The sequence below is a fragment of the Humulus lupulus genome, chromosome 3 (assembly GCF_963169125.1).
Source record: "Humulus lupulus chromosome 3, drHumLupu1.1, whole genome shotgun sequence".
In the NCBI taxonomy this organism is placed as follows: domain Eukaryota; kingdom Viridiplantae; phylum Streptophyta; class Magnoliopsida; order Rosales; family Cannabaceae; genus Humulus; species Humulus lupulus.
Genome location: NC_084795.1, coordinates 44,237,455 through 44,260,042, shown reverse-complemented (window position 1 = coordinate 44,260,042; position 22,588 = coordinate 44,237,455). Strand labels below are relative to the sequence as shown.

Sequence of the window (22,588 nt, the reverse complement as noted above, 5' to 3'; positions counted from 1 at the left end):
CGGGTTGGAATATAGCTCGAAAGCGAATATGTTACAAGAAGAATAAAGAACTCAAGTTACGAGCTCGACTACATCTCGAATGTTGTGTCGGTTAAAGCTACATATCCCTAAAAATCTGGGCATGATTACCCAAATTGTGGACTATTGAACTTCTCTGAAAAACCTAGTCTAAAAAACCCAAATTGTGGACTATTAATTATCCAATATATTAATTATTCACTTTTGATCAAAGTTTAGAAGTGACTCAACACGATGACGTTTTTTCAATTAAAAAAAGACGACATGTCGTTGAAGAGGATCGGGGCCGTACAGTATTTGTAAGAATTTCTAATCGGCGACGCAAAGCTTTGGCCCTCTGAATTCAGAACTGACTGAAATAACATCTCTGTCTCTCTCACACAGACCCAGCTTCGCCAGGTAAATTCTTCAAACCTTTCTCTCTCTCTCTCTCTCTCTCTCTCTCTCTCTTTATATATATATATATATATGATAATTAGCATTACTACTATAACACATGTCAATGGCCGCTAGTCCAATCGGTTTTCTGGATATAAAGGTTGACGCTTTCCGGATTTGGTGCTAATTACCTTTGGTATCTCTCTGGTCAGTTCCTGTGGTACTTCCCATCGTCGATCTGATCTCGTTAAACTTTAATAAACCCATCCGAACAAACTCCTCCAATTGATCATCTCGATCCACACCCATTGGTGAGTCCACCACTCAATTTTCTTAAATATATTTATATATATACACACGTGCTCCTTTGTTGTCTGTATCAAATCTAATAATGGTTTCGAAATTCAAAGTTTAATGTAGTGTGATTGCAGCTTTTATTTCATGCATATTTTTAATAAGCTTCGATGTGAAATGATGTTAAAGTTCTTTGTCCTTTGAGATTTTGGGGTGTTGTTAGTTGGAAGAATAATCTGGTAAATGTAATTATGTATATTTTGGCATTTGGGTAGCTTAAGTTTTCATTTGGGCGAAGCTGTTCTTGGTGAGTTTTTTATCCTTTCATTCTATAGGCTTATTTTAATGTTGGTTACTTCATTTTTTAATGCCTTACATTAGCTTTTGAATTCTTGTTTTGCTGTTTTGTAGTCAATTATTGGTCTAAACATTTTGATTTTGATTTTTTTATTGTTGTCAATGCAACTAGATCATCGATGATGTGCTAAGCCGTATGAAGTTGAACATGGCTGAAGTTGCAAGCAACAAAGAGGTATTGTCATATTTCTTGCTTATTATGCCTGAAATAACCCGTGTTTATGTGTTTTCGTATATGTAAGAGCTGAAATCTTTTTACAGAATTAAATATCTAAAACCTATTTTAGGTTGCATTAATGCAAATTAATTTCTTATACTCTTTACATGTATACTTTGCACAGGGTTACTCCTACCAAGAGTACAATGACACACAAAAAAATGTTTTTGATTTGGGTACATTTGTTGGAGACTTGAATGTTGAAGAAGACGCAAACAGGTATTATATATGTGAATTATATCCTTTACTTACTATACATGTACTTTTTTATATAGAGAACGAAATTATGAGATTTTAATAATTTTCTAATCATGCTAGTAATTTTTTTTGAAAAAGAGACAGAGGCCTTAGTCAGAGACTGACCCCTCTCAATAAAATTGAGAGCCCTCACCTATGGCGCTCACCTATGGCGGAGGAAAACCATGGTTACAAAACACCAAAACCCCACAACAAGCACCCACCCCAAGAGTTAAAGCCAAAAATTGCCCCAATCTCGAATAAGATCGAAAAGGCAACCCCTGCAAAACACTTAGTTCTATACACCCAAGTAGCAACCCAAAATTTTATCCTATCCCAAATAGTCTCAACTGAGTTAAAGACATCTTCGAAAATTCTACTAATCCTTTCAAGCCATAAGGCCCAATAAGTGGCTAACAAGGTGGTCTGCCACAAACGAGACACCATTTTGCCTCCTCCTAAACAACTCAAAAACAATTGAGAACAGTTAGAGGGCATACACCAAAGGACACCAAACTCAGCTAAAACCTTTCCCCACACCTCCCTGGCAAAATGACACTCCATGAATAAATGGCTAGCTGATTCCCCTGCATTCTTACAACAAACGCACCAACCAGGGGATAAACAATGGTAGGGTCTCCTCCTCTGCAAGTTGTCATGAACATTTAGTCTATTCTTGAAGACCAGCCAACCAAACACTTTAACTTTAGAATGAGAGACACTTTTCCACAAAGACTTTGCCCACTTCTCTTCTGAACCCAAGTGAGCATAACTTAACCTCCAAAAGACAGACCTGCAAGAGAATATCTCATTAGCGTCAGGGGTCCACGCTCTCCTGTCCTCTAAAATTGCCGGCAGAGCCACCATCTCTAACAACTGTAGCAACTGAGTGAGACTGGTAACCTCTCTATCAAACAGATTCCTTCTAAACGCAAATCCCACCCCAGGATTTCCAAACCTGCCTCACCCCCAGAAACCACCAAATCCTTAATCAAACAGTTACCGGCCATGGAAATCATAAATAAGTCTGGGAATTGAAGCTTTAAAGGAACGTCGTTAATCCAAACATCCTCCCAAAACCGAATTCAGTCCCCTTTCCCAACCTTGAACCTGACCACCTGATAGTACTCCTCATAAAGAGACGAAATATCTTTCCAGGGACCACGAACAGACAACCTCCGCCATCTACCAGTATCCCAAAAACTCCCATCTCCCCCATACCTACTCTTCACCACTCTATGCCACAAAGAGCTCTTTTTCAAAGGAAACCGCCACAGCCATTTCATGAGCAACGTTTCTCGAATCCAAGTTACCAATGCCAAGGCCCCTGTGATCCCGAGATTTACAAACTTCTTTCCAAGAGACTAGGTGATCGGAACCAGAGTGATCTACACCTTCCCAAAGAAAATCTCGCATCAACTTTTCCAAAACTTCCACCACACTCTTGGGACTACGAAAAAGCGACAAATAATACACCGGAATAGAAGAAAGAATCGATTGAATAAGAGTCAATCTACCACTCCTAGACAGGAAAGCACACTTCCACCCATCCAAACGTTTGGCACAACTAGAAACCACGGGCTCCCAGAAACCTTTGGAGCGAGGGGAGGCCCCCAAAGGTAATCCCAGATACTTCATAAGCCACTGACCCGCCTCGCACCCAATCTCCTTGGCACGAAGCTCCACTATCTCCTCATCCAGATTAATCCCTAACAACTGACATTTCAGCAGATTAATAGATTATCCGAAAACATCACTAAAAGCTTTCAGAATATCTAGAAGAACTGACAAAGACTCATTATCGTCAACAAAGAAGATCGTATTATTTGTGAACTGAAGATGACTGACCTCCACATAATCTTTTCCTACTTTGAAACCTTTCAAAGCCAAAACGCTCTTAGCCTTATCCACCATCCTACCCAAAACATCTGCAGCCAAGGTAAACAAGAAAGGTGACAGGGAATCCCCTTGGCGAAGACCTCTAGATCCCTTAAATTTCCCCCTTGGTCTCCCATTTAAAAACACAGAGAATGAAGTAGAAGACAAACATCTTAACATCCACTTCCTCCAAACTTCACCAAAATCTTTCTTATCTAGAACAAAGTCCAAAAAGTCCCAATCAACACAGTCGTAAGCTTTAGCAAAATCAATTTTGAACACCCATCCCTTATTACCTTTACTCTGATACTCCTCCACTACCTCATTAGCCACCAACACTATATCCAAAATCTGCCTACCTTCCACAAAAGCTCCTTGTGTCTCTGCTATAGTATCAGAGAGAACTCCTCGAAGACGACCAGCCAGCACCTTCGAAATAATTTTGTATAGACTTGTGACCAAACTGATAGGCTTGAAATCCCGCCCCCGACAACTATCCAACTTCTTCGGAATAAGGCAAATGTAGGTTTCATTGGTCTTCCCGTGAATAACTCCATCGTTAAAGAAGCCATTGAACACTGCTTGAAGATCATTCTTAACCGTATCCCAATTCTCGTGGTAAAAAGCCATGGAGAAACCATCCGGACTCGGAGCCTTAGACCCATCACAATTAAACACTGAACAACGAATTTCCTCTTCAGTAAAAGGCCTCTCAATGAGAGAAGCCAAAAATGAAGGAATAGGCTCCCAAGATATACCTTCCACACCAATCCACCTACTATGAACCGAAGAATACAACAAAGAGTAAAAACCAACAGTAGCCTTTTCAATATCGACATCTTTATCAAGGATAGTTCCGTTCTCTTGCTCAATTCTAGATATTAAATTCCTAGCTTTTCGAGCGCTGAGGATACTATGAAAAAGCTTAGTAATGAGAAGTTGAGAACAAATAAATCACATACAGAGGCTACTCTACTTGTTAGAAAGAAAAAAAAAGACCAAAATAACGACAATGACATTGACAATGGTGCGAAATGATGTAATAGACATTGCACACTTTTTTTAGAGAGGGTGGCGCTTAGGGTGGGGGAGGTTACTTGTGTTTTTGTTTTCGGAGAAAATTGTGAAGAGCATGGTTAAGAAATGTGAGCTAGTTTACTCATGCCATTCAAGATTACTTAAAATGATTGATCACTCATTATGCTTTGTCTCTTGGTTTCACGATGTCAAAGAAGCATTTTGTTGTCTGAATTAGCTAGGGACTGGAATTTTCTTTGTCTCTGTTCTGTTGTATTATTATTATTTTTTTTTTTTTGAGGGGGGATATTATGCCATGCCTTGTTTTGTGGTGTGTGCATGCCCCATTAATCTTTATTTTTTGGCTAATTAATACAAGTTTTTTTTCTATTTAAAAAAAAGAAGATTGATCACTCATTATGCTTGGCATGATAATTTTAAAGCAATAAGTGTTCTGGCCATATTTAATTGTAAATTGCTTAGCTGAGGTGAGAAGATTGTATTAATTATTGTTCCCTTGTTTTCAGTGATGACATATCATTGGAAGGACTTCAGCAAGAATTAGAAGAATGCAAAAATGATGATGTAAGCAATGTCATTTAAGATGTGATGTTTATCGGTTGCTTGGGATGCACGAAGTCCAACTTTTGCAGATGTTTCCATACACCTTGTGGAGTCCTCATAGGGTTTCTTTATTGGTTATCCAATATATGCTATTGAAGGGGCTCAAAGATCTTCAATGCTTTATCGAAGGCATTTGAAGAGCATTGACCAAAAGCATGATATCTTGTTGCATTTTTAGGATTTTGATATGACAGTATTCTAGTTGAAGTTAGCATTTTTGGTATTGGGTAGCCTTTTAGAGTCACTTTTTTGGCATCATTGTATTGGATGAGATATTGTGCTTTTTGTGGCGACATTCTACTACTAACCTTTTTGTCCTTTATTAATCTCTTTAATTTTTCTCCCAAGATTTAAGCAAACTTTAAGAGGCTTAAAACTCATGTCCATGCTTACATCATTATGTAGGAAGAACTTTATATCAAATTTTTGAAAATTAGAGAGGATCACATTATTTAAGAAAATTCTGAAGCATACTTTTACTCATTTGTTCAGTTTTGAATTTTATTTAATGTTTTTTTGTTCAAGTATTTTTCAGGTTTAAAACTCTTATATATGTATTCTATTATATTTCAATACTAGGTAGTTGCAAATATTCTATCCAAAGGCACAAAACTACGGGAATATACAAAGGGGGTGGAGAACAACATTCGGCAGGTGGAATTGGACTCAATACAGGTCTGTAGGTTTTTCCAAAGAGAATTTTTTTTGGCCTTTCAATAAGTTTATGTTTTATGTCTTCTGAATGTGCATGTAACTATTTCTCAGTCAACTTTTACAATGCATAGAATTTTTTCTGTATGATTCGTACTCTAGTGGTTTTGATAACACAATTTATAATGAGAATGAGTTTTGTTAAGAATGAGAAAGTTTTGGGGAAAAAAAGAAAGTTGAATGTCGAAGTTTTGGTGGTTTGGGAATATGAGCTGGGAAAATGGCTGTCTGGAAAAGATTCAGCTACATGATTAAAGTTTTGTTGTATTGAAGTCAAAGTTTACTTGAAGAGAAATGTGAATTAGTATCTATTAAGGTTCACCAATTTGATGTGCACTCACTTTATCTTTTGTTCTTGAGTAAGAGGACTCCTTATTCTCTTTTTCTTGTGTATTTTTCAATTATTTAAAAAAAAATGTTTTCTAGTTTCTTAAATAAATTGTGTCAGTTGAGATATCATTGCTGAATTTTACTGTAACGATCTATAATTTTGTGGTAATTGTGAGGTTTGCACTAAACTTTCAAAAAGTAAGGCCTTGCCACACATGTTATGAGTTCATCCCTTGATTGTTCTTCTTACTAAACTGGTGCTATTCTGTTGCATGGTATTTTCAGTGTTCCCAATTCAACTTCATTTATAGAGATTGGAAAATTAACCCAAGAATGGAATGGAAGAGAGAAATAATACTTATACATTTATATATGTATTTTAGATTTTTCTGGATTTGGGTTAGTTGAACAGAATCATTCATTTGGTGGACAGTGCGTTCATATTAATTGGCACCACAATTGCTTCATTACATAAAAGAACCAGAAATTTCTGGGCAATCGGGTTTTAAGATGAATGACAGTATGTTTAAGCTTCACATGAATTGTTATAATCTCTCTTATCTTCTTGCTTGATTTTTTTTGGACTCTTGAACAAATGCATTATGAATCATTAACTTTACGAATAGGATGTTATTTTAGAGCCTTGGAAAATTGTTGATTTCATGGATTTCTATGTCCAAGTTTGTGGCATATTCCTAACACATAATATTATTGTTCATTTATATTTCAACAATTTTATTGCAGGACTATATACAAGAGAGTGACAATTTGGTTTCTCTTCATGACCAAATTCGTGATTGTGATAACATTTTGTCACAGATGGAAACACTTCTCAGTGGGTTTCAGGTAGTTTGCCTCATGTTTGATATCTTTTGTCTGTCTGGCTTGCCTGTGTTCTCTGTATGATTTGCTTAAGGATCTATTTGTGTATAGTGATATCAATAAGATTTAGCCTTTAAATGTTAGAATAGAGAACTTCCGAATTTACATTTTTGTTAATTTTTTTTTCCTGATAATCTGCTTATTCACGTCTTATAAGGTCTCTTATTCAGTTCTTAACATCTTTTGTTCCAAAACTTTACGCTCATGTCATATAATGTTTACTTGTTCTTAGGTTAGCTTCTTAAATCATCTCCCCTCACTTTTTTCACAGTACTTTTTCTTTGTACACTAGTGAACTGTTTTCTTTATTTTAAGGGCAATGTTATTATCAGGAGCCATGACTATGATAGACCACCAATCCACTACACTTATGCTAGGAGATCCCGTAATTAGTGAGAAGAATTGGGGTAGGATTATTTTTGGAAAGCTGGTGGTTTCTTGTTAATTGTTTTGATTTATTTTGATGAATGTTTTGTTTGGAAAGTTTAAGGGAATAAATAGGGATGAGATGTTTAGAGTTAGGTATGACAGATTTATTGTAATTGAGCCTTAGCTCTGGAGAGAAACCAGGTCTCTCGAATATCCTGGACTCATTTCCTAAATTTCAATAAAATTCCAACTGATACACAGCAGTAGTGTATCTGCCTCAAACAGAGAGAAAATAGAGAGAAATAGGGAGGAACTTTATTGAAATTTAGGAAATGAGTCCAGGATATTCGAGAGACCTGGTTTCTCTCCAGAGCTAAGGCTCAATTACAATAAATCTGTCATACCCAACTCTAAACATCTCATCCCTATTTATTCCCTTAAACTTTCCAAACAAAACATTCATCAAAACAATTAACAAGAAACCACCAGCTTTCCAAAAATAATCCTACCCCAATTCTTCTCACTAATTACGGGATCTCCTAGCATAAGTGTAGCGGATTGGTGGTCTATCAGACTAATACTTGAGAAGCAATTCTTCAGGCTGAAATTGGTTCAATAAGTTCAGATATAAAAATACTCCAGGAGAAGTCAATGGACATGGGTTTGAAGCTAAAGAATCGAAAGGTAAGATTGTTTGTAATGTTTCCTTTTTTTTGAGGTTTTGGCATGCAAGTTTCAAGTTGTGTATTGCTTGTTTTGTTATTGTGGCTCGTAGATATTGTGTTGTGTGCAACAATATGCCATTTTTGATTTCCTGAACAGAATTGATAATGCTTAAAATTTTGCTTCTTACTTTCCGTCATATGGTTCTTACATATTAATATAATAATTGATTAATTTCTTATTTTTGACATCCTGTATATGATTGGTTTTTTTTATTTTCTAAACAGGTGGCCGAGTCAAAATTGGCAAATTTTGTTGAGGACATTATAGTCCCTCCAAGGATGGTGGACATTATTATTGATGGAGAGGTATATATGCATTACCTAACCACTTCCAACCCCGCATGTGCACATAGGTATATGTATGTTGTACATATCTATTGGTATGCATGTGTGTGTATAATAAAATAGATGTTTCATATATTAGATATATACGTACCTGATTATTTAGTGCAATCTACTTTTCATTCTGGAATATCCTATGGAGGTAAAAACAATTTAAGTATGAGAATAATGTTGATTAATTTTGGTTATATTTTCCTTGTTGAACTGTCATTTTTGGCCATTTTTTTCAGTCCTCCATTTCAGTTGTTTTAATAGAATGATCAGACATCAGTCATTAAATTCTTAAATTTAATTACACAGACAATGAATTATATACTTATTCTCTGGTTGCTTTATTAATGTTGAACTTAACCTGTCCCTGCCCTTCTACAGCTATTAACGCACTTGATTTAATTTGTACACCAGGTCAATGATGAGTATATGAGAACTCTTGAGATTCTTAGTAAGAAATTAAAGTTCGTAGAAGTGGATCCAATGGTTAAAATGTCAAAAGCTCTAAAAGATGTCCAACCAGAGCTTGAAAAACTTCGACAGAAAGCAGTTTCGAAGGTGAATTTTTTAAAATTGCCAGTGTAACCTGATATGGATTATTTGTTTTCTTATTCACGTTTGTTTTAAGAGCTATTTCATGAAAATGTGTATGCTGTACTTGTATCCTGGCAAACTTTATGCATGTGATATGTATAACCCTGGCTGCTTTTAATTTATTGCCTATGTACATGTCTTCTTATAGAAACTTTTGGTTGGCTAGTTGTTGGGGATTGGAAGTACTCCCTCCGTCCCTCATAATTAAAACTATGACGCTAAGATTTGTAGCCAGTCCCATAAGTTATTTTTGTTTATCTATTGACTTCTTTAATCATGTTTTGAAATAGATCATATATTCTAAGGCTTGATAATATTTTTATTTTGTTTTTTTAGTTTTGAAGAATAAAAAAAATGGAGGTTTTCTTTTAACAAGACCTGATAAGATCTCAACTCTTTCAAAAATCAAAAATCAAAAATAAAAAAATAAAAGAAAAAGAAGAAAAGAAAATAGAAGTGTTACCAAGAAAGCCCTTTCATGTTCAAGACTTACGTTGGTTATTGGTGCTTACTAAAGGACCTTTGATTAGTGCTTAAAATCTCAGTGAGCCTTATATATTTATCATTTTCAGGTGTATGACTTCATTGTTCAGAAGCTTTATGCATTGAGAAAACCTAAAACTAATATCCAGATCCTTCAACAGAACATTCTTTTAAAGTACAAGTGAGTAATTCTGGTAGCATCCTGTAGTTTTTTTTTCTTTTTCTAGTAAGTAATTCTGGTACCCTCCTGTAGGTTTTTCTTCTTCTTTCATTTTCCTTCTAAGTCATTAAATTTCTTAATTTAAGGTTGCAATTATTCTGCATAGACATCTCTTGAAGCTATGGCTTTTATTACATTCTAAGCTCATACTTTTATTATCATATTTTACAGTGTTCACTTATACTGACATCTCTTAACTCTAAACTTGTAAAGACATTTAAGTTATTTTTTGTTCATGTTGCAAATCCATGGCAATGTAGGTATGTTGTTACCTTTCTTAAGGAAAATGGCAAGGAGGTGTATGTTGAGGTCCGTGGAGCATATATTGACACGATGAACAAGGTCCATTTTCTACAATTTTAATCATGAATTAGGAGTTAAAAGATTTAGTTTTAATTTATTCTTTTAAAAAAAAAAAAAAAGAGACAGAGGCCTTGTCTTGGACCCTCTTCTCACATATATAAATAACCCTCACTTCTGGCGGAGGAAAACCATGGTGACTAGTTTTAATTTATTCTAAAATATTCCTTGCGTATATTGAAGTGCGATGAATGATTTGCAGGTTTTAAGTGCCCATTTCCGGGCTTATATTCAGGCCCTAGAGAAACTACAGTTGGATATTGCTACATCTAGTGATCTGATTGGTGTAGATACAAAAAGTACTAGTCTATTCTCAAGAGGAAGAGAACCACTGAAGAACCGTTCTGCTGTTTTTGCTCTTGGAGAGAGAATAAAAATTTTAAAGGTTATTTGAACATGTTATTCTTTTTCTTTCATTTTTATGTGGTGTTAATTCACTTAAAACTGCGAAAGCAATGTGTTAGTTTTTCACTGAAGGCAAAGTTAAGTTTGATTTGTAGTTCATAGTATTCTTAGTTTTCATTTATTTTTCAGGAAATTGAGGAACCAGCTTTAATCCCACATATAGCTGAAGCCAGCTCTAGCAAGTACCCTTATGAAGTCCTCTTCCGGAGCTTGCACAAGCTGCTTATGGATACTGCTACTTCTGAGTACTGAAGATTTTTCCCTGCACCTTAATCTCTTTATATATAATATTCAGAAAAAGAGACGGAGATAGTCCATATTGATATGTTCACTAAATTTCTGCTTTAAAATCTGCAGGTATCATTTCTGTGGTGACTTTTTTGGGGAGGAATCTATATTCTATGATATTTTTGCAGGTAAATACTAAATGTGGTTTTGAAAAAAAAAAAGTGGAAAGTTTCTTCTGTGTGGTTCACTCTGAACTTCTATTGTGTCCCACAAGTTTACTTTGTCAGTGGAAAATTGTACTTTTGCTAATAGGAGTGGTAGTAAAAATTTCTTTTAGGAGTGCTAAGCAACATTAGGTGTTTTATTTTAAAAAAAAGTAAAGGAAAACAGCATTAGGTATAGTAGTATTTGTGATGTTTAAACCTTTTAAACTTAACATCCATTTATAACCACGTGCTATATAATATGGCGGCGGCATTAATTTCACATCTTTCACATTGGAGTTTTCTGGTTCGGTTTCTCCCATTAAACCATATTAGATGTTAAATTACTAATTAGCGTAATTTCTCTGATATCAGGCCCATTTGCTGTCATTGATGAACATTTCAATTCAATACTTCCAAATTGTTATGATGCTATAGGCCTAATGCTTATGATTCGCATCATACATCAGCACCAGGTATTATTCTAATCATACCCCTAAACTAGTAATGCAAATATGTAAAATAGCAGCCACAGCAATACAAATATTGCTCTGATTGTTCCCCCATTTCTCCTTTTTTAATCGAAATGACACTCTTCTTTATAGCTCATTATGTCAAGACGACGGATTCCATGTTTGGATTCATATTTAGACAAGGTAATGTTATTTCAGTTGATATATTAATCTTGATAATCGTATTTCTGCATGCAAGTACCCATATATGATTGTTTCTCAGTGTCACTCACCTGTGTTTGTTTCTCTCTATAGTTTAATCAACTTTAGATCAAGCACAATGTATGTACTGTATAACTTTTTTTTTTTCTAACTTCTATGAATTAAAAGGCAATGGCAAACTGCAAATAAACAAACTTTTAGAAAAACCTAAATTAATTTGTGTGAACATAAGATTAAATATAGTAATCCTTATAGCTTAACGCCATAGATTCGTCAATTGTTAAATAAGAGGGATGTGTGGATCGGTAAATTGCATATTCTGACTTCAACTAATGTTTTTGAACAGATCAACATTGTCTTATGGCCTCGATTTAAAGTGGTGTTTGACATGCATCTCAATAGCCTACGGAATGCAAACGTGAGAACTTTGTGGGAAGATGATATTCATCCTCACTATGTAATGAGGCGTTATGCCGAATTCACAGCTTCACTGATTCATCTCAATGTTGAGTATGGAGATGGCCAGGTTAGCATGGGGATAAAGTCATGAGAATTTATTCAATAAGCTAGTCAATTATTCGTAGCTTATACAATAAAAAAGTGTCAGTTCTGATAATACCCTCCATGTTTTGCAGCTTGATTTAAATCTAGAAAGATTGCGGATGGCTATTGATGATTTGCTTATCAAGCTTGCAAAGACATTCCCAAAACCCAAGCTACAAACTGTGTTTTTGATCAACAACTATGATATGACAATTGCTGTGCTAAAGGTAAAAGGAATCATTTAAGTTATGCTTTTGAATTAAGGACCTATGTCATCGGAAAATTCAACAAGGTTTTCATGTTGATGGGTTTGTTGGATTCACTCCTCATTTATAAATATACCAATTGTCTGATGCTCTGTTGGTTGGTCAAGAATTTCTCCATATCCTTTGGCCCCTCAACACTGTTACACTACCTTTGTCACTTGTATTTCAGGAAGCTGGCCCAGATGTTGGAAAAATTCAAATGCACTTTGAGGAGTTGTTGAAGAGCAACACTGCATTATTTGTGGTAACATCAGTCTTTTAATGATGAAAGAAAACAGTTCAATTTTTATCTTCGGGCATATTAAAATCAACAGAAAAAACACACACAAAAGAGAACAAGGAGTCCTCTTGAATTCAATCAACAAGATGCCATTATTTCGGCCTGTTGTTTTACCCGCATTGTAGCTTGTCTTGATTTCATTTGTTTCTCTTTGCAGGAAGAATTGCTTCTAGAGCATTTCAATGACTTGATCAAATTTGTGAAAACTCGATCCTGTAAGTTTGTAATCAACAACTAGTTTGTACTATGTTGAATCATCTAAAGAAGTTTACTGATTTGCAAATTTATTACCATATCAGCGGAGGACCCAACCGCTACTACTGAGAAGCCTATAACCGTTGGTGAGGTTGAGCCACTGGTGAAAGATTTTGGTAGTAGATGGAAAGTTGCCATTGAGCTGATGCACAAAGATGTCATCACTTCTTTTAGCAACTTCTTGTGTGGTATGGAAATTTTAAGGGCTGCATTGACTCAGCTCCTCCTCTACTACACTAGACTCTCTGATTGCATAAAGAAGATCGTTGGTGGCTCTGCACTCAACAAGGATTTGGTCTCCATATCTTCCATAATGTATGAAATTCGCAAGTACTCGAGGACTTTCTAAGTCGATTGAGTGACCAAGCACTCCATTTTCGATTTGATTGAGTGACCAAGGACTCCATTTTTTATTCGAGATTAAAGTTTTTTGGAATTTAGATCAACTTTCTGCATTGATTGAGCAAAGGTTGTACAGGATGGAATTCTGAATTTGGATCAAATCATAAAAAGAAGTCTCTTAAAGCACCTATATTTGTATTTTTTGACAAGTAAAACAACTGATGGAGTTGGTTTCTGAATTTATGTCCCCTTGTAATGGATTCTGTTTTCTAAATGAACCCATAAAATTTTTATGTTCTTTTTTCATGCTTTCTAATTTTTATTTAGAACAAAATTGCCCATTTTCCAAAATAATAAAAAATAAATATTTTCCCACCTTATTCATTAATTTTCTATTTATATAATGTTTCTTTACTCGAACATATTCTTAAATTTTGGAGATAAAATGATGCTAATAATATTAAATTCCAATGCTTCTAACTTGTTTCGATTGTCATTATCATTTCTATGCAGGTTGGCTAAAATGGATATGTGGCGTATTCTTATTTATTCTTTATTGGAAAAGCCAATAAGAAATGAACTATCCTATCACGCAAAAACAATATAATAATAATAATAAAGAAAGCAAAATTGTGAAATTTGGGTTTGGGTGAAATTTGGGTTTATATATTTTTCTGAAAAGTAACGGTTAGTTTTTCAAATTTTATTTTGTATTACTTAAATCCAAAATATACTAAACGTGTATAATATAAGTTGTTTTGTTTGGATAACAATTTTCAGAATATACAGCCAAAAGTAATGGGAAATTTCACTATTTTATGCATAATAGAGGGTATAATTACTAAATAATACCGGCACTAATAAATTTTTCAATTTTGGCTAAAATGCAGCATGCACAGGTAAGAAGGTAACTTGGAGTACGATTCCTCAGGTGTCCCCCTGACATAACCGAGTGCCTTCTCTCTGCATCTCCAAGCCTTCATATAACTCATATCGATCTCAAAATTATTCTTCATATCCTCCTTTATGCTGTTTGGTGGGTAGCTAGTGCCATCATTAACATATTTGTTCTTGATAAGGTGCCCAATGACAGAAGGTGCTGCTTGACGGTGGTCTTTTTGTCGCAATTCTAGTGAGCAAGTATGTACACTATTATAAACAGTAATCTCAAACATCTCCGATTGCACTACTTTTTTCCCTCTTATTCTCCAATCACAATCAGGATCCTTGCAGGTGATATACAACACATCAGTACCAGACTTCTTAACCATAAAATCAAAATTATTCTTCATTGCAAAGAGAGTCGCTTTGGTTTTCAATTCCATCTTGTTCTCAAATGTCTTCCCAAGATGTAATTCCTCCAACGCTACACCGGATGAGGGTAATTCAGAACGACTAGAAGCCATGATATCTTCTTTTGTAAACATGGGAGCACTCCATTTTCTGTGATCTTCTGTTGAACATATTGGAATGTTCCTTGTATAGTTATATTCTGCTCCACCAGGACGACTAGAGCTGGTGCCAGGTGTTCGACGTCCTTGACTTGGTGGGTTCGCCCGTGCAATATGACGTATTGGTTGTTCTTGTGCTTATTTTACTTGCAAATGTTCAGCTACTAGATCATCATTCACTGAATTGTATCCTAAGTCCTCATTGTGTTCAGCTACTGGATCGCCATTCACCTAGGGGTTGTACTCATACTGGTTGTCCCTCAGGTCACCAATAGGACATCCTAAAGTACTGGCTGCTCCCTCAAGTCCGGGAGTGGAATATGGGTCTGCAATGACAATCTTTTTAACAGGAGTGATACACAAGGCCAACCTTTCTTTAGATGTTACTCCTAAGAATTCACGGACACCAAGATCACTTTCAACATGAACGGGTGTAAACGGTTGGTCGCCGCATGTGTAAGGAACCCCCAATTTCAACTCATACATCTGTTAATCAACTTTAAGTTCCTTGTACAATATGTCAAGAAGTTGCAAGTACGCTACAGTATCCTCTATCAGTATCACCATGCATTGAGGGTCCTTGAAAATCCACTTATTCCCTTGTAATTCCCAGACACCATTGTAGGATACAAAAACGTAGACAATAGAGCATGTGTTGGGAAAAAAAAACATTAAAATTGTCAGGAAAACTGTCATTTTTTTCAGAAATTCATGAAAAAAGAACATTATCGAGCTTTACTGAGCTATCATCGAGCTTTATCGAGTTAGCATCGAGCTCTTATCGAGCTACCATTTCTTAAACCAAACATAAAACCTAACCAAAACCTCCATCGAACCCTATCGAGCACATATCGAGAAAACCTGAACCTATCGAGCTATAATCGAGCTCAAATATTGTAGGGTCCAATCGAACCCTTATCGAGTTTCCATCGAGCACAATCGAGCAACAAAACCTAAACCTATCGAGCTATAATCGAGCTACATCGAGCTCATAAAAGACCTTCTTCTACATACCATCGAGCTCATATCGAACCGTTATTGATCTCCTATCGAGCAAAAAAGTTGCAGAAAATCCAGAAAAACACAGATCGCAGAATCTCTCTAAAAATCCCAAAAAATACACCAATATAAGCTCATATTTGTTCAAAATAGCCAAAAAAATGTAAACAAATAGTACCCAACACATAAAATGTACAATCTTATTACTAATGGTTTTTCTCCTCAAAAAACTCTTAAAATAGATGTTGCTTTTGATATTGACGACTTCACAGAGACAATGGAGATGACTAACAATGATTTTGACAAGAAAATTATACAGATCTGTAGGTTTTAGGGATGATTCGTGAGAATGAAAGAGAGAGAGGGAGAGAGAGAGGAAGAAAATGTTTTAGTATTTTTTGATATAATGGGAGGGGTATTTTGGGTATTTGAGGAATATTTAACATCAAATTAAAAATATTAATAGTGTTAGGATTTTTTAGTAATATTAGACATTATTAAGTATTATTTGTGAAATTTCTCAAAGTAATTTATAATCTAGAAAAAAGTTATTTATGACTCACTTAATTTTTTGTAATTAATTGGGTTTTCTATTGTAAGTAAATTATTTTCTAACATAAAAGACCTGAAACAAATTTAGTAAGTTTGGGGTGATACAAAAATTGGGGACTAATGCTTATATGTCAAAAAAAAAAAAAAAAAATAGATGTGACGTAACATGATGTCGTTTTTTCAATCAAATAAAAAACGACATGTCGTTCTTTAAGAGTCTTTGTTTAAGAATTTCTAATCGGCGACACGAAGCTTTGGCTGTCTGTCAGAATTCAGAACTTAAACAAACTCTTCTTTTTCATTCAATTTTGTCAAGCTGCAATAACCTCTCTCACACACTCTGCTTCGCTTGGTAAAATCTTCAAATCTCTGTGTGTATATATATATATATAAATATGAGTAGTGATACGTGCACCGAAATTATGATAGGATTACTATTTACTGCTGTTATATATGTATGTATATCACTGTAAAAGTTTTTTTGTTGTTGTGATTTTCAGGGGTTTTGGTTGTCAATGGCTGCTAAGTCCAAACGGGTTTTTTGACATAAAGGTCGACGCTTTCTGGGTTTGGGTGTTATCGAAAGGTAGAGATAATGCTGGAAGGACTTGTACGCCAGTTGATATTGGGGTATTTGGGTCGCTACATCAAAGATATCCAGAAAGAACAGCTCAAGATCACCGTTTGGAATGGTAATCAATATTCATTTTTTTTAAACCCTAAAATCTTCTTTCTTTTTAATTTAATTAATTAATAATTTGCAGAGGAAGTGCTATTGGAGAATGTGGAGCTCACTCTTGAAGCCTTCGACTATCTTGAATTGCCCCTAGCTCTGAAACAAGGTACTTCGTGTTCGTGATTATTTATAAGAAAATCAAATTATGTTCATTTTACATATATTGGGTAATTCAACATTCTATTATTATGACATGAATATGATAGGTCGTGTTGGAAAGTTGAGCATAAGAATTCCATGGAAAAAGCTTGGCTGGGACCCTTTTGTCATTTGTTTAGAGGATGTCTTTGTTTGTGCTTCCCAGCGGGACGATGGTGAGGTAACTAAAATTACCAAGTCATCTTAACTCTTTCTAATGCGGAAAAACTTGGAAGCTAACTAATACGTCTAGTAGTCTAATGAAGATCATAATTTGCTCATCTCTTGTAGTGGAGTGCGGATGCTGTTGAAAAGAGAGAATATGCTAGCAAAAAGGCAAAACTTGCTGCAGCAGAGCTTGCTAAATTATCAAAACACGTCTCTGGTAAGTTAAGCTTTCTGTTTGCTATTATTATTAATATTATAATTATTTGGAGAAAAGGAAAGGAAAAAAATCTAGCTTCTGCAGTTTTCAAGGACACTATCTGCTTTAGCATTGTCTTGTTTGTGGGCATCAACATCAAAGGAGTTTAAGGATACCATCTTCGTTAGATCAGAAAGTGGTCATGCAGCGTTTTCGGTTGTTCTATATGTTGTATTTATTATTTTGGTGCTTTGGCTCCTTTTCTTTTAAATATAATTCTTCTAGAGAAGTTAAGGTTTTCTATTTGTTGATTGACTCGGATCAAATTGGAGATTCATATTTCATCCTGCATATTGCAGATAATTGGGCCGGGCGATCATTTATATCATATATTTACGCTAAGGTGATATTATCTTATTATTGATGATTATAGATTGGCCTGGTTTTTCTATAATCTTATTCCCTTCGTACGAGTAGGGCATAATTCATACTTTTGTGTTGATAGTAATTGTTGCAAGAAAAACCACTGATGTTTGCTGTTTGCTTCCTAGATATTTGACAGCATACAAGTATCCATACGGAATTTTCATGTTTTGTACCATGATTTGCGGGGTGACTCGGTGAGTCAATGCTTGATAAAGTCTATCACTTCTTATATTTTGGCTCAATTAATTTTATGCACTACGAAACACATTTAAACACTGTCAAGCACAAAACTAGTAAAACAAGATCGATTCCTAGTACTACATTTACCGAGGCTGAGAATATTTGATCATGAGTGAGCTTAAAATATATTAAAATTTTATTCATTCATTGTGACTTTTCCCTGAAATTGGGTACAAATTACTAAATGAGTTTGGGTTGATCTCGGGTATACCTGCAAAGTGTGGAAATGTTGTTGTTCTCAATTGTTTCTTGGTCGTTTTGAGGGAGGCAAGAGGGTGTCTCGCTTGAGGCGGAGTACCTTGCTTGCGACTTTTTGGGCCTTATGGCTTGAAAGAAATAGTAGAATTTTCGAAGGTGTCTCTAGCTCAGTTGAGTCTATTTGGGATAAGATCAAATTTTGGGTTGCAACTTGGGTGTATAGATCCAAGTGTTTTGAGGAGTTTCTTTTTTGGATCTTTGTAGAGATTGGGGTAATTTATGGCTTTAGTGTTGTGGGGAGGGGGTTTCTGTTGTGGGTGGTTTGGTGGCTTGTTGTTTGTGCTTGTTTTTGTTACCACGGTATTCCTCTGCCAAAAGTGAGGTCTCTCAATATATTTGAGAGGAGGTCAGTCTAAGACAAAGGCCTCTATCTCTTTTTCAAAAAAATAAAAAAAAGAGAGAGCAAGGAAAGACAAATTCTTTGGGCCACTGCTGTGTTGGCTCTATTTTGGGGCTTATGGCTGGAAAGGAATAAGAGGATTTTCGAAGAACAGAGCAGCGATGTTGAATGCTTGTGGGAAAAGATTAGGCTTTTGGGTGGCCCTCTGGTTGTGTGACATAAAGGGATTTAAAGGGGTTCCTTTCTCTTCTTTACTTGGAGAATGGACCACCATTTTGTAATTTCTTTTTTACTTTTGTTTCTGTTAATGTTTGTATTTTTCTGATGTTGATACTCACCCTTGTATTTTTATTTTAAATCAATGCAAGGCAGTTTTTGTTTCAAAAAAAAAAAAAAACTGAGTATAATTCACTTAATAGCAGCATGATTATGGTTGAATGATTTTGACCGGAGTTAAGCTGTTATCTTCAATTCTATAGGAAAACTTAGGGAATGACAATATTTCTTTTAAATATTGCATAGATGTTACCAGAGAGTGCTCATTTGCTCGTTATGACATGATTTTCTTGGATGCCTTAGCATAATCTCTCCTTTCTTGCTAAATTCTTCCCAGGTGCATACGATGTTTGGCTTAAAGTTTTCCAGCTTGACAATAATGAAGCAAAATCCTTTCGGGTAATTCTCAATTTCTTCTTCTACTGCTTGTATTGATAGTGACAATCTCTACATTTATATTTTTGTTCATCAACCAGTGTAAAAGAGCTGGCTCTTCATTAGTTGTAAAAATATGTGGGAAAATTACAGTGGCACTCCTGCTTTATTTCTGTTTTATAGTGACATTAATTTTTTGCACTAGTAATTCTCAACACCATTGAAATTTAACAAAAAAAAAAATATGTTTTCATTTTTTTACAATTATTAATCTAATTTCTTTATTTTAAGAACTTAAGCATCAAAATTAAAACTATAACATAGTTAAGTGGCGAACATTTTATTTATTTTAAGGTTGTTTTTTAGACACAGATGTGTCCCTGTTAATAGTTTTGGTCTAGAGGGCATTACTATAACATTGACATATAGCATGGGTGTCTATAAGTTTCCCTATATATGCTATTTTTTTTTGGTGTCATTGACTTTTTTACTTGGTCATGAAAATTTAAGATTTTTTTTCCTTCATGTAGATAGCTAGTTATGTCTTATCATCTTGTAATATTTCCTTCTACTTTTCTACCGATTATATAATTCTTTGTTTTATATAATAAATAGTAAATAGCTAATTGTGGTGCCAGTAGATATTAAATTTTAATATTGTCATTTTCTATATCTCAGATCAAGTGCGAGGGTAAAAGGTGGTCAAATCAGCAAAACTTTGGACATTATAGGTTTGGAACTTTATTGTGGTACATTCCAAGGACCTCTCGACTTAATGACTATGGACAATGCCAGATCTATAGGGAGATGCAACTCCATACTGGCACCATCTGATGTTTCCATGTCAATTTTGGTATGCAAGCTCAATAACAACTTGTTTTCTCTTTCTCTGCTGAAAAATTACCTTCTCTTTGGTTGTTCAATCATTTTCCTCTGTTTTAATGTTTTTTGTTGCACGACCTTTACAACATATTTTAAACATAAATTAGATACAATTAACAAAGTTACTTTTAGATGGGGATATGCTAGCATTCTGTGCATGATGCACCTTGAGTACTCTAAGCAACATCTGGGGGTGGTTAATGCCAATGGTATTTCTGGTTTTCTATCTCCATGTAAAATTCCTACTTCTGTATTTTTGAACTGTACTAATTGGCCCAATTGCTTTTTGTAATTGAATTCTTTCTCATTAGAGGCTGCCCTGCATTCTTGTAGTGTCATTTTGTAGGAAATCAAGCTAGTTATTGTTTTTCAGATGTTGACAACAAGGAATTTATATTTCCAATTGTTGTTTCAACTTCCTAGTCTATAGGAATTCCTATTTATTTTTTAATATGAAGGGTCTTAGTTGTTTGCTGTATATATAGCCTACTTCTATGTTGTAAAAGATAAAGAATACAGAAATAAAAATAATTTCTCATACCATCAGAGCAATAGAAGCTCAAAATTGGGATTTATTTTTCAATTTTTCTTCAACCCTCTCTTACAAAATTTAGAGTTTGGTATTCTTGAGGTTCAATCTTAGAAAACCATTTTCGAGTGTTATTTTATTCTTACCTTCGGCCCAGGGAGATTGCCCAACTTCCGATCGGCGGACCCCGAACTCTGGTGCCCAGCAAAGTCGCGCCTGAGCCCCACGCGCCTTCGTCATCTTTTGCTAACTACGCCACGCGCCAACACATGTAGGCGTGTGACTGCCTCCGACGGTCTCTTTTTCAGGCGTCTTCCTCCTCGGCATCTTCCTCGTCTCCGACGCACCACTCCTTCGTGCTCCTTTGCCTCGTCTCCGCTGGTATTTCTCTATGGCAGCACAAAGTTCTTCACAATATTTCTCTTTAGTTGCACAACAAAGCAACACTCATGCACTCTAGGTTATTCCAACCCCTCATACCCATTGGATTGTGGATTCTGGTGCTTCAGACCACATGACAGATGATAGATCACTATTTTCATTTTTTAGCAAATGCTCCAATGATAGCACTGTTCGCATAGCAGATGACTCGTGTTCGAGAATAGACGGAATTGGGACCATAACAATCACACCAAATCTTGTTTTAAATTATGTTCTTTACGGAATTTAAAGAAGCTAGTGTTCGTGATCATGTTGGGCGAAAGGTAGTTGTAGAGGAGCAGTTGTGAAATGGCGATTCCCCCCTTTCCATTGAAGTAGGGAGGGCCCCCTTCCCCACCATTCCAGCCTATTAATGATAGGGATTTTACCGATGCTGAAGGTAGCTTGCTTACCAAGCCACTCACTTGAGAAGCTAGTCGCCAGAAAGAAGCGACAAGGAAGCGAAGCGTTCCCAAACTTGATTGTAATTTAATCTCAGTAAGCAAACTGAATAGAGATCTTAATTGTGAAGCTAAGTTTATTGCTAATTTTTATGTTTTTCAGGATGTGGAATGGGGGATGATGATTGGCCAGGCTGAGTTCTGTAAGGGTTGTATTTGCTAAAAATCAAAACCCCTGAGTCTAACCATGGAAATCATTGTTGTCTTTCTCAGTGTCAATCTCTTACATTAGTAAACTGGTCCAATAAAATCAGTACAATCACATTATGGCATTACTGTCTAGGTCATCCAAATTTCGTGTACCTCAAACACTTATTCCCATCCCTATTTGTCAATATAAACCCTCAGTCTCTCTGGTGTGATATTTGTCATTTTTTAAGCACTCTCGTCACTCTTTTGCCCCAAGACCTCATCAACTCTCTCATCCCTTCTCACTCATTCACGGGGATATTTGGGGGCCATCCAAAATTCAGAATATCAATGGGACACGTTGGTTTTTGTTACTAGTTGGCGATCATAGCCGCTTAAGTTGGACATTCCTCATGAAAGAAAAGTCTGAAACAAATAAGATTTTCCAAAATTTCCACAAAATGATTCAAACCCAATTTCAAACAAACATTCAGGTATAAAAAACCGACAATGCCCGTGACTTCTTCAATTTTGTCCTTGGACCATATTTGCAATCACATGGGATTGTTCATCAAAGTTCCTGCGTCAACACACCACAACAAATTGGTGTGGCTGAACGCAAAAATCACCATTTACTTGAGGTAGCTCGATCCTTACTTTTTTCATCTCATGTTCCAAAAAGATTTTGGGGTGAAGCTGTCCTCACAGCCACCTATCTCATAAATAGAATGTCATCACGAGTTCTAAAGTTCAAAACTCTGCTGCAAATCCTTCTTGAATCATATCATT

The 22,588-nt window shown here is 35.5% G+C and overlaps 2 protein-coding genes across 6 annotated transcripts in view; both read left to right on the top strand.

Moving 5' to 3' along the window:
* The first annotated feature begins 280 nt into the window (after positions 1 to 280).
* On the top strand, positions 281 to 13,527 carry LOC133822611 (vacuolar protein sorting-associated protein 52 A). Of its 2 annotated transcripts, XM_062255004.1 has the most exons (22): positions 281 to 417; positions 609 to 707; positions 1,160 to 1,222; positions 1,389 to 1,483; positions 4,924 to 4,981; positions 5,600 to 5,695; positions 6,806 to 6,907; positions 7,913 to 7,996; positions 8,263 to 8,343; positions 8,785 to 8,928; positions 9,537 to 9,628; positions 9,928 to 10,009; positions 10,230 to 10,412; positions 10,562 to 10,677; positions 10,790 to 10,848; positions 11,239 to 11,339; positions 11,469 to 11,519; positions 11,884 to 12,063; positions 12,173 to 12,307; positions 12,516 to 12,590; positions 12,784 to 12,841; positions 12,926 to 13,527. In XM_062255004.1, the coding sequence occupies exons 3-22, from the start codon at positions 1,184 to 1,186 to the stop codon at positions 13,228 to 13,230; spliced, it is 2,136 nt and encodes a 711-aa protein (XP_062110988.1). In that variant the 5' UTR covers positions 281 to 417; positions 609 to 707; positions 1,160 to 1,183; the 3' UTR covers positions 13,231 to 13,527. The 2 variants fall into 2 exon arrangements, with proteins under 2 accessions (XP_062110988.1, XP_062110989.1); XM_062255005.1 differs by lacking the exon at positions 7,913 to 7,996.
* Positions 13,528 to 16,470: 2,943 nt separating this feature from the next.
* Positions 16,471 to 22,588, top strand: part of LOC133822610 (uncharacterized) — a 41,296-nt gene continuing 35,178 nt past the window's right edge. For 2 of the 4 annotated variants that reach the window (XM_062255002.1, XM_062255000.1), the window contains exons 1-9: positions 16,471 to 16,577; positions 16,726 to 16,917; positions 16,990 to 17,067; positions 17,168 to 17,280; positions 17,391 to 17,484; positions 17,823 to 17,866; positions 18,015 to 18,083; positions 19,341 to 19,402; positions 20,057 to 20,231. In XM_062255002.1, coding sequence (XP_062110986.1) covers positions 16,821 to 16,917; positions 16,990 to 17,067; positions 17,168 to 17,280; positions 17,391 to 17,484; positions 17,823 to 17,866; positions 18,015 to 18,083; positions 19,341 to 19,402; positions 20,057 to 20,231 — 732 coding nt within the window. In that variant the 5' untranslated portion in view covers positions 16,471 to 16,577; positions 16,726 to 16,820. Of the gene's footprint in view, positions 16,578 to 16,725; positions 16,918 to 16,989; positions 17,068 to 17,167; positions 17,281 to 17,390; positions 17,485 to 17,822; positions 17,867 to 18,014; positions 18,084 to 19,340; positions 19,403 to 20,056; positions 20,232 to 22,588 lie in introns of those variants that run through there. The other 2 variants (XM_062255001.1, XM_062255003.1) reach the window with 2 other exon arrangements.

What these genes read in the sequence shown, in the direction of transcription:
- LOC133822611 (XM_062255004.1), top strand. Translation starts at nt 1,184, where the DNA reads ATGAAGTTGAACATGGCTGAAGTTGCAAGCAACAAAGAG. An exon ending in TGAAGCTAAAGAATCGAAAG is followed by an intron (nt 7,997 to 8,262) that starts GTAAGATTGTTT and finishes TTTTCTAAACAG; the next exon opens with GTGGCCGAGTCAAAATTGGC. An exon ending in GACAGAAAGCAGTTTCGAAG is followed by an intron (nt 8,929 to 9,536) that starts GTGAATTTTTTA and finishes TATCATTTTCAG; the next exon opens with GTGTATGACTTCATTGTTCA.